The sequence below is a fragment of the Haliotis cracherodii genome, unplaced genomic scaffold (assembly GCF_022045235.1).
Source record: "Haliotis cracherodii isolate W230 unplaced genomic scaffold, xgHalCrac1.p SCAF_5, whole genome shotgun sequence".
Taxonomy (NCBI): domain Eukaryota; kingdom Metazoa; phylum Mollusca; class Gastropoda; order Lepetellida; family Haliotidae; genus Haliotis; species Haliotis cracherodii.
This window is the reverse complement of record NW_027266308.1, coordinates 22,539,939-22,551,739: the sequence shown is the minus strand read 5'-3', so window position 1 is coordinate 22,551,739 and position 11,801 is coordinate 22,539,939. Positions and strand designations below refer to the sequence as shown.

Sequence of the window (11,801 nt, the reverse complement as noted above, 5' to 3'; positions counted from 1 at the left end):
TGGAGTGATGTTATCATATAGTGCTATCCCACTGAGATACCATCCTGCAGTTTAACATGAATACCTCACTCTGACACGGTATACTGACTCCAAGCCAAACAGTTCTTGTTTTAGCCCCTTAATGCCCAGCACCATCTTTTATTCTACCATGACATTGAGGAATGCTTGATTCTGATTGGTTAAAAAGGTTTCCTTTTTGCTACGGATACCCTTTCAAATATATTAAGCCTTTTTGCCCCAAAAATGTTGCCGTCATGGTAGAATGGAGTAAATCTACTGTGTTTCAAATTTGATGTAGTCCCATTGTAATGTAGATACCTCTTATTTATACATTTGAAACCTTGCGCTAAAGCACTCGGTTCAAAATTAAAATAAGAGGTATCTACTCTACAGTGGGGTTACATCAAATTTCAAAACACAGTAGGTTTACCTCCTAAATGTCTTTGGTATGACATGGCTGGGGATCAAACCCTGAACCTTCCGCTCTCGGGGCAGACACTCTACTACTAGACCACGGAGGATTTTAAACACAGTGTGAGATGTGTGTGTTCATGTCACTAAAGAACAACCATGAGTACAATGATGTGATTCTTTGATTGGCATGGATTACATTGCTTGTAATTCTGATGATTAGATCATTCTACAGAACATGACGGGCGGTCGGGTAGCCTAGTGGTTAAAACGTTTGCTCGTCACGCAGAAGACCCGGGTTCAATTCCCGACATGGGTACAATGTGTGAAGCCCATTTCTGGTGTCCCCCGCGGTGATATTGCTGGAATATTGCCAAAAGCGGCGTAAAACCATACTCACTCACTCACTAATGAACATGGATGTTCAGTGTTGACATTCATTGATCTTTCAGATTAATCGAAGGTCTTGGAAATGATGTGTTACATCTTTTCGCTAGCAGGATCTGCTACTAGTGGGGTTGAATTCCACATTGTATATATTGCCAGCATGACCAGCACTGTATGTGTGTTCGTGGGTTGCATTAAAATAACCAATGTTTTCACAGTGAAAGCCAATTGTAGCTCACCTGACGGAAAATCATGGCCTTGTTGGTCGGGGACAGCATCTGTAAATATCTCCCTAGAAACCTACTTGGCATACTTGTTCTCACTGATAAGGACATCTGAATTTGTTCTTTAAGTTAAAACCCAAATTTCAAATGACTCTAATTGTAGCCACATTTAAAAAATATATAAAATGGCCATCTTTTTTAAAACAATTTAAGGGAATTTGGTATATGTCTTGTAAAGGGTTTAATGTATATATATATATTCTGCTTTTAGTGATATTATGTAATTTGTTTTTGATCTGACCTACACACTTTTACCAAGCCATGAATTTCTTTACAAATGCTTTCTCTGCCCTGTGAGCACCTTCTCTGAAACTGGTTTACAGATGAAACTGATGTTTGGCATGTTTCTTCTAATGATTGCATCATAGTTTGTTTAAAATGTTGGACTTTTACTTAAAATGGTGTATGGATATTGGTAGATTTAAATTTATTGAAGGCATCATAATGATCAGACAACTTCAGTGCTGTGGACAATATTGCATAATTATTTTTCACTTTTTATCTCAGAATCTATTGCATCACAGCCAACTACTTTTCAGAAAGCATATCTGTTATACTCAAGAGACTGGAACCTGTCAGGACCACATGTATACTGTTTCATGTCATTTGTCATTAGAAGGTCAAATATCATGGCCAAATGGTATAATTCGCTAAAGCAAAACTGTTGTCACTAATAAAAGTATGTGCAAACACTGGAAAAACATATCTTAAACCCATATAACCACATTTCATTGTATTGTCTGTACATATGGTGATGCATAATGAAAAGTATGTTTTGACATATATTTGCCATGAAACCAACTGTTAGAGGCCATCATCAACTGGATGTTCCAAGTAAAGTTTCACCATTGTGCATTGTGTTGTTTAGGAGGAAACACCTAAATAAGTTCAAGCAGGTCAAAACGGGACTGACAACAGACCACCATTGGACCAATTTGATGAGCTTGTCAGTTACCTTTGGCGGACCAAGCCCAAAACATTGTCAGCCATCAAGGACAGCACAAGGGACCTTCAGCCCGTCAGGTTTTTGACCCCCAATAATCCAATAATGTTATTAGTTGCTGTCAATAATTATCGACTATGAACCCACTAACTGGACCAATAAGGTAGCAGTATGGCAAACTTGTTACACCAAGTAATGGCCTGAACTTGTCCAAGAGGTTCTAATCAGATTTTCAATATGGCTGTCATGACAGCAATATTGAAAACCATTAATATGGTACTGGTTGGGTCTTTTAAACTGTAATTCATCTGGTTGTGTTATATTAAGGTCACATTACTAAATGATGTTCTGGTTGTGTTGTGTGAAGGCTATTTGTTCTTGTTGTATCATTACGATTGTCACATAACAAATTGTTCTGATTGTGTCATGTTGGTCACATAAAGTGTCACATGATGGTCATAAGACTGTAATTATTCTGTTTGTCGCTTCTGATGGTCACATGACTATAAATGTTATTCTGGTAGTGTCATATGATGGTCACCTGACTGTAAATGTTATTCTGGTAGTGTCATATGATGGTCACATGACTGTAAATGTTATTCTGGTAGTGTCATATGATGGTCACATGACTAATTATTGTTTGTCGCTTCTGCTGGTCACATGACTGTAAATCTGTAAATATTATTCCGGAAGTGTCATATGATGGTCACATGACTAAATCTGTAAATTTTATTCTAGTCGTGTCATAAGATGGTCACATGACTGTAAATGTTATTCTGGTAGTGTCATATGATGGACACATGACTAATCATTCTGGTTGTCTCTTCTGATGGTCACATGACTGTAATTGTTCTGGTTGTCTCTTCTGATGGTTCCCTATGTGGCTGAAATAGTGCCAATGCGACGTTATATTTAACTCACTCTTCTGATGGTCACATGACTGTTAATCTGTAAATGTTTTGTGGCAGTGTCATATGTTGGTCACAAGATGAGGTTTTGTCATACAAGCTCTTGTTCCAAACTGGTTTTAGTACAGCTCCCTGATGCTGAACAAGATGATGTAGGGGTTGCACCAAAGATGATGGTCGTGATCATGAATAAGCATCAACCACACAACACAAGTTTTATTCTCCAGTACATTTCATTTATTGTCTATGGACGGATTCATGAACATTAAAATGCAATTCAAACATGGTTTTTCATAATAAATATCCAAATCCACAAGCATGTGTGTGACTATATAGCTATTGTTCAAAACAACAAAATACAGCTATGAAATGATGACAACTGTCTTGATGCAAACAGTCAGATGAAGTTCTATCTTCTAACTTGAACATCAACCAACAAACACCAACACCTATTTTGATCGGCAATCAGGTGGCATAATAAAAAATATATTTGTTTAAATCACCATTGCCTCATTAGCTCTGTTATTTATGCTTTCATGCAAAACAAAAGGAATAAATGTAACCAAACAAAAGTATGACTTGCAACATCATAGACCTAATAATTGTGACTGTTAACAATGTTTACATGCCAATCATATCACAGTTTATACTGGCTTTATACAAAACCTGGTAACAAGACCATCATGGGAAGCTATGATCAGTCTCACAATTGTATTTTCACTACAGATAAACACTTCTACTTACATACAAGGGTATTTACATACTTTATACAATTACATAAAATGGATAACATTCAAAGATTTTATCATACCAACTGCATCATACTGCAACAGCCTTAAACATTTGTCAACATTAATGTGTTATTGTTTTGTAACGCCATTAGGCTGATTCTGTGGTCTTAAGCTGATTTGTTTCTAAATCCTACATATGACTTCAATAATTGTAAATATCACATTTGGTTTGTTTATCAATATATAAATGTTCATGCTAGACCTGGCCTTGTGAATATGTGTCATTGAGCTTGTCAAAGATTGGAACCGGTTGTACAAGAGTCTTGAAATTCTGAAAGAAATGATAAATGGCCGTGTTAGTAAAACAAAGCTGTACAGTATCTACAGAAAAACATTGGAAGCATATTTAGAATCTCACACAAGTGTCATTGGATATGAAATATAACACCATGGGTCCACAAAGCCTTAAAACTCCTAGACTTGCTGAGGATTTATTTGCTTTAGTTTCCCACCCAAAGTCATCCTCTGTATCTCCAAGGCTTTTATTTCAGTAACCCTACACTAACCCTGGATCCAGCCCTGTGGTTCTCATGATCTAAAATTAATTAGGACATAAACCTACTGTGTTTTGAAATTTGATGTAGTCCCACTGTAGAGTAGATACCTCTTTATTTTAATTTTGAACCGAGCACTTTTTGTGCGTGTTCTGAAATGAATTTCATCGAGTTTGATAAGCTGTCGCTTCAGTTGGGACATTGTTTTTGTGGACTTTCAAAGGGGAGTGTTTTCTGATGGACTTTGAAATCCCCTCCTGCCAAATTCTAACGGTGGTGGTTGGCAACAAATATCGATCAGAAAAAGGTTTGTAAACAACATGTTGTCATGAATAAAGTTTTTTCAAACAATTTTTATAATGTTATATTTTACTTTCATTGTCGGTTATTTCAATGAGGAAATAGCTTAAATCGTTCTGATTCTGTTCACCATAGAACATTTCTCTAACAGTTTCATAAACATTTCATTTGTATGCAAAAGATATGCCTTTGTTTAATCTTGTCATCATCGAAGCAGTCAGGTTTGTGGCCTAGAACGCCCCCAAACATCTGATATCAAACTACTGTATTTCCTCTATTTGATGCTACACCATCTATTAATTTCGCGAGAGCCCTTGACTTGGCGTGTTTTATAGACCTGGCTGGTATTAGAGACCCAGTGTGTATTAGAGGAAATAAAGATTCATTTTACAGTTTAAATGGGGGTGATCGATTGTCAGCCATTTTTCATGAATCGATATGTATGCTTTCTATGTATTCATGCGCACATTTTTTGTGAAAAGGCTTAATATATTTGAAAGGGGTTTCCGTAGCAAAAAGGAAACCTCTTTTTAATCAATCAGAACCAAGCATTCATTAATGTCATGGTAGAATCACCCTTGAATTTAATCAACATTTTGTCGAGATAAGGAAAAAGGAAATGAATATGGAGGACTTGCCACTACCAGTGAAGACATCCTTTCCACCAAAAAGGTTTCTGAGGACTTTCCTTTGCGAGTGTCGGTTTTTCAAGTTGAATCTCTAACAAACTCTATTGTAATCAATGGGTCTGGACGTAATGTTGTTCATATCGCCAACCTAAAATTGAGGCTGGTTTGTAACTCGTATTCTGATTGGTCAGTTAAACTGAGTAGCGTAGCAATTGAAATTGCCTATGGAATTCAAGCGCGGGTAATTGAGGTCACAGCCATTGGAATGGATCCAGGAGTTAGTGTAGGTTTACCGATATGGAATCCCCGGAGATATAGAGGATGCCCCACAGTGAACAGATCGTGATCCATACCTGATGGGAGACATGTTTGTCCATGAACTCCTCCCTGAAGTACTTGGTTCCATACGGCAGGTGGCCGAACTTGGAGGTGGTGTGCAGCAGTGGATCATAAGACATGTGTCTTCTTGAAAATGGCACAAACCTAATCCAGAAAATATAGCAGAAATAAGTTTAGTTACGAAATGTCAATGGCTGACTTTCAGTTTCTATCATCTTTACTACCAAAAAACAAACATGAGGCTTTAAATAAAAGATCAAACAGACACACACAATAAAAAGACCAACATTCTATACCAAGATTAACTGACATACTAATTAAATTATATACAAAGTATAATTACAATTGCACATGTGAAGAACATTTTAACCAAAGAATTCATGTAAAAAGTGTGGCATCAACATTTTTATAGTAAGGTGAAAGGGCAGGATCATATCAAGACCAGCTGAGTGAGTGAGTATGGTTTTATGCCGCTTTTAGCAATATTCCAGCAATACCACGGTGGGGGGCCCAGGAAAATGGGCTTCACACATTGAACCCATGTGGGGAATTGAACCCGGGTCTATGGTGTGACAAGCTAACGCTTTAACCACTAGGCTACCCCACCGCCCCTCAAGACCAGCTGGGCTAAGTCTGAATATCAATCACCGAGAAGAGTCCACTTACACATCATCATTGATGCGGGTGGCCCACTCCTCGGCCTTCATCTCTTTGCGAGCATCCTCCAGGGAGTAGAAGGACGTGGCTACTCGCAGTGAGGGTTGGAATGGCTTGTACCGCTGATTCTGTACTTCCTCAGGATCACGGAATGGGCCCTGAAACACAGAACAGGGCTGCACATGAAATCAATTCCTAGTGTCTGAATACCAGCATGACAGGCCAGGAGTTAAACATCAATAACCACCAAAGAAATCACTCATTTAGAAATTGACAGTTACACAAAAATATGATGGCTTATTTCAGATCATATTTTCCCCATCACAATCAGTGAGAATAAAAACCTTTTATGAAACAATTTGCCATAAATCCCTTGTAAAAACGATTCTGATACACAGCAACGTACTTGAGGTTTTTGGGATATTGGAGGAAGGGCCTCTGGACGTGGTAGGTTGTAACTGGCCCATGCTGGATCAAACAGGTGTGCCTTTTGTTTCCTCTTCTTGTGGACAAGAGGTTTGATACTGCGTAGTATGAGCTCCTGCTCAGATGGATACCTGAATCATGGCATTGACTGATGTTCAAAAGAAGCCAACATTTCATGAGACATCATACAATATATATGGCAGGTTGTAACTGGCCCATGCTGGATCAAACAGGTGTGCCTTTTGTTTCCTCTTCTTGTGGACAAGAGGTTTGATACTGCGTAGTATGAGCTCCTGCTCAGATGGATACCTGAATCATGGCATTGACTGATGTTCAAAAGAAGCCAACATTTCATGAGACAACATACAATATATATACAAGTGAGACCTAATTCCTACATTATGTTATAAAGGAAATGGCTGGACAGTAAGTGAAAAAGGTGACATCTCACGGCTGGACAGTAAGTAGTAAAGGAGATAACACATCGCTGGACATTAAGTTATAAAGGAGACAACTCATGGCTGGACAGTAACTTATAAAGGAGATAGCTCATGGCTGGACAGTAAGTAATAAAGGAGATAACTCACGTCTGGACAGTAAGTAATAAAGGAGATAACCTAGGTTGGACAGTAAGTAATAAAGGAAATAACACATGACTGGACAGTAAGTTATAAAGGAGATAACCTAGGTTGGACAGTAAGTAATAACGGAGATAACACACGACTGGACAGTAGGTAATAAAGGAGACAACTCATGGCTGGACAGTAAGTAATAAAGGAGATAACTCATGGCTGGACAGTAAATAATAAAGGAGATAACTCATGGGTGGACATTTAGTAATAAAGGAGACAACTCACGTCTGGACAGTAAGTTATAAAGGAGATAACACAAGACTGGACAGTAAGTAATAAAGGAGATAACCTAGGCTGGACAGTAAGTAATAAAGGAAATAACACATGACTGGACAGTAAGTTATAAAGGAGATAACCTAGGTTGGACAGTAAGTAATAAAGGAGATAACACACGACTGGACAGTAAGTAATAAAGGAGATACCTCATGGCTGGACAGTAAATAATAAAGGAGATAACTCATGGCTGGACAGTAAGTAATAAAGGAGATAACTCACGGCTAGGCAGTAAATAATAGAGGAGATAACCTAGACTGGACAGTAAGTAATAAAGGAGATATCTCACGGCTGGACAGTAAGTAATAAAGGAGATAACTCACGGCTGGACAGTAAGTAATAGAGGAGATAACTCATGGCTGGACAGTAAGTAATAGAGGAGATAACACACGACTGGACAGTAAGTAATAAAGGAGATAACTCATTGCTGGACAGTTAGTAATAGAGGAGATAACTCATGGCTAGGCAGTAAATAATAGAGGAGATAACTCATGGCTGGACAGTAAGTAATAGAGGAGATAACACACGGCTGGACAGTAAGTAATAACGGAGATAACTCACGGCTGGAAGGGGGAGTTGTAGATGCCAGGAATCACCTCGGTACTCAGCAGGTAGTGATTCTTCCTGGCAGCCCGAGCTTGTCTCCTGTGTTCTTCATGTTCTTCCATTTTTCGTCTGATCTGAGCCTGTCGCTCGGTGAAATCGGCCAGCTCAGTTCTATTTTGAGAAAAGATTAGGACGTCAATAGCATATATATTATATGATAGGAACTTTTTTTTGTACTGAGCCATAGTCACATGTCTGGATATCAGCTTCTGATCAGTGTGTCATCCATCATTAGTGACATATTAATTTAATAGTGAAAAAATCAAGACCAATCATTCTGTAGGTAAAAAGTGACTTTGTCCTGTTGTTTATAAGTATGTTTTTATTCTGTGTAAATATACACTTTGTGTAGCTTACTTGCATCGTATATATGTATTATCACAAACATGGTCCCAACATCACTTGCATGTTTAATACAATGTTACAAGCTCACAGATGAGACATACCTGAAAATCTCATTCTTCACTTGCAATGCCTCAAGGTAACGTTTACGGCTGTAGTAGTTAAAGATGTATTTCCTGACATAGTAACCTCGCCACACCTTTTGGATCTGTAACCATGGTAACAACACAAATACAACACTACACAGTCATACTATGAGTATGATAATTATCCAGTCTGTGTTAAAAACTTTGGAATCCACTAGCCCGAAATTGGCTCTTAGCATCTTCATCAGCAGATTTTAATTCAGTTACTGTATATGGACTATTGGTATCTGAGCCTATTTGACCGAACATCATTTTACTAGACTCTGGCTTCTGACTTGTGGCCAAAGTTGCGGGCAATCTATACAGGTTTAGAATACTCATGGAAAATTATTATTATTGATAACATACTACCTTTTTAGATAGAAAAATGAACGTTTCTGATTAAATGCAATGTTTTTATACGGACCTGACGCTACACAGTGCTATAGGTGTTGCATCAGGTAAGGTAAAACTGACTTTTTTAGTAAAAGACATAGTTGTGATGATGTTTTTTTTAACAATTCAAAGAAGTATCTTGATAAGAAACCAATGTATAGAGTAATCACCTTGGTGGCCATTGCGTTGTAGTGATTCAGCTTCATGATGAATACACTGTTCTGAGAACACAAAATACATTTACAGTAGAAACTTTTATATTCATAGCATGTTAAAACTCTTCAAAATGTTATCTTGGGAAAAAAACAACCCTGTAAAGTATAAAGTTCTTCAAAAAGACGTAATTGAGTATTGTGGTCAACTTTATAAGACCTTAAGACGATCAACACACATAATCACCTTGACAAGCTGCCGGTAGTACTGACGTCCAAGGTAGCCCCTCCATGTTTTTTGAACAGATGTTGCACATTTGTTCAGGAACCTACAATTGTTAAGTCAGGGAACAGATTGCATAATTCATAATATGTCTGATATTACATCTATCATATCAATTAGCATCCATATTTAATCGAAATATTGTTCCAATAGATTGTTGAATAGAGAAATCTCTCTTCTGATTGCATCCTAATCAGAATAGATAAGATTGTTTTGTAATTGCAGTGAATTTCATTTAAACTAATTTGAGTGAGTGACAGAGTTGAGTTTAACGCCACTTTTAACTTTTTTCCAGTTATATCATGGCGTGTCAGCTTAATGTGGGAAGAAATCCTGAAGTGATGCAGGTCTCAGATGTTTACCACTTTGGCGAAACCCACCAGCACAGGTATGGTGCTGACAAACCTAGAAACATAATCAGGGCAAACCGGGGATTCGACTGTTCCACCTGTGCCCCCTAAACTAATTTGAATAAACTTTGAACAAAAATCATTCCAAAATAGAATCTGAAATAAGTTTTTGTTTCTTGACCCTAACCCATAAACATGATAAATGTACTGTCAAACTTCTAGATACTTTAGTATGCTAATTTAGAAACTTTTCTACCACATACCATGAAAAAATATAACAGTTTGTAGTAAAAGGCAGTATGATCAAAATAATGGTGTCACAAAATAAAATATCTGCCCATTTCACCATGGTTTACCCAAATGGTTGTAAAGTAAATGTTTATGTCATATGGCCTCCACAAATTACCCCAGATAGCTCCGAGATCGTGTTCCTCTAAACCAGGCTTGAACCTTAACAGCTGCAACATATTCAGCCTCTCTCTGCTCTTCAGCCTCACTATTAAAAAAAGCATGTAATCAAATTCATGAACATTCACAGTATAGATTTATTGTCAGTAAAGTCAATGAATATGCAACATGTACATAATACAACACATGCCCGTAATTTGTAGGGAATGTGAATAAAGAAGAGGGATGCTCACCTATAAAGTATAATAGACAAGTAGGGACACTCACATGTTCTGTTTGTTTGTTGTTTAACGTGACACTCAACAATATTCCAGACATGCATCAACTGATTCACTGAGCCTGACCACCTGATCCTGTTAGCTGCCTCTAATGAGTGAGTATGGTTTTATGCCGCTTTTAGCAATATTCCAGCAATATCACGGTGGGGGACACCACAAATGGGCTTCACACATTGTACCTCTGTTGGGAATCGAACTTGGGTCTTCAGCGTGACGGGCGTAAGCTTTAATCAAAAGGCTTCTCGACCGCCCTTGCCTCTAGCACGGGTTGCTGAAGATCAATTCTAACCGGGATCTTCAGGGGTACAGGTTTCGTTCATTTGAATACAGGTTTGGTATATGTTCAAAATTACCAGAGCTGTACAATTTTATTAAATATTCAGCATCCATCATTGTTTTATATATTTTTCCCTTTTCCACCTCAGGATCATTTCAGAAAGTTAACATTGGTCAGATACCATTGCCCTAGCATGAGAGTTTGTGAAAGCTGTCAGAATGGGTTTTTTTTAACTCTTAGCCATGGTTGGGTATAAAAGCACTCTAACAGTCCCCCATTATATTCTTTTCCAACTGATTAATTATTCAAATTATTATTATACAGTGATATTGTGAAGGAGGTCTCAGGGTTTTGTATTCATGTGACATCCCATTTTCATTATTATGTCTGGCAAGGACAATCCATTGACAAAGTATCTACTCACTAGATGAATATTTTAACAGCAGGAAAAACGTTTTCGATGTCGTATTTATATAATTATGAACATTGACATCAAATAAATTGTAAAACGTGTCTGAGGGACTCACACAATTAACTAAACAGGATATAGTCTGACATGTATCCTGCCATCTTCCCGAGGCAAGCGTGGCCAATAGCCTGTATCATAGCCTAGGTTCAATACTTTGATAAAAGGCTAGTGGATGCTCTTTGCCTCGGGAAGATGGTATCCTGCAAGTGCAACAAACCTCGACATTAAAATCAAATGAAAAGAAATTGTCGAAAGTTGTTGTCCATGGGTTTGTTTAACTACTGTACTAGATAAGCATAGTATAGGCAAGCATGTTTTGAGTCACTATAGCAGTTTTATAGCCTTTCCTTATGTTGCTAGTATTTATTTGGTAGCAGGTGTTCTCATATCACATTTTCAGGGCCCTTCAGAGACTCAGACAGTCAACAACAATCACAACCATGTTTCCTTTTGCCCTTATAAGAAAAACCGATGAATAATGAAATTCCGACAGGTCATAGTAACCCATTGCCACAATATAAAATTTTCACGTACACAATTGACATTAAACTTACTTTTTTCGGTTATAGCATTCTTCTATAACACCATCAATTTGTCGCATCAACCTCACCATCGCCGCCATTTTGTTTATTGTTGTCAAG

General features: G+C 37.7%; 1 protein-coding gene across 1 annotated transcript; it reads right to left on the bottom strand.

Moving 5' to 3' along the window:
• Positions 1-3,159: 3,159 nt before the first annotated feature.
• LOC139442756 (spermatogenesis-associated protein 17-like) lies at positions 3,160-11,790 on the bottom strand. The gene is made up of 10 exons (XM_071223650.1): positions 11,715-11,790; positions 10,135-10,224; positions 9,343-9,424; positions 9,114-9,164; positions 8,527-8,630; positions 8,036-8,191; positions 6,550-6,700; positions 6,153-6,301; positions 5,501-5,630; positions 3,160-3,995 (listed from the first exon to the last, which is right to left on the bottom strand). Exons 1-10 carry the CDS (start codon positions 11,780-11,782, stop codon positions 3,921-3,923), a joined length of 1,056 nt encoding a protein of 351 aa, XP_071079751.1. The 5' UTR covers positions 11,783-11,790; the 3' UTR covers positions 3,160-3,920.
• Positions 11,791-11,801: the final 11 nt, after the last annotated feature.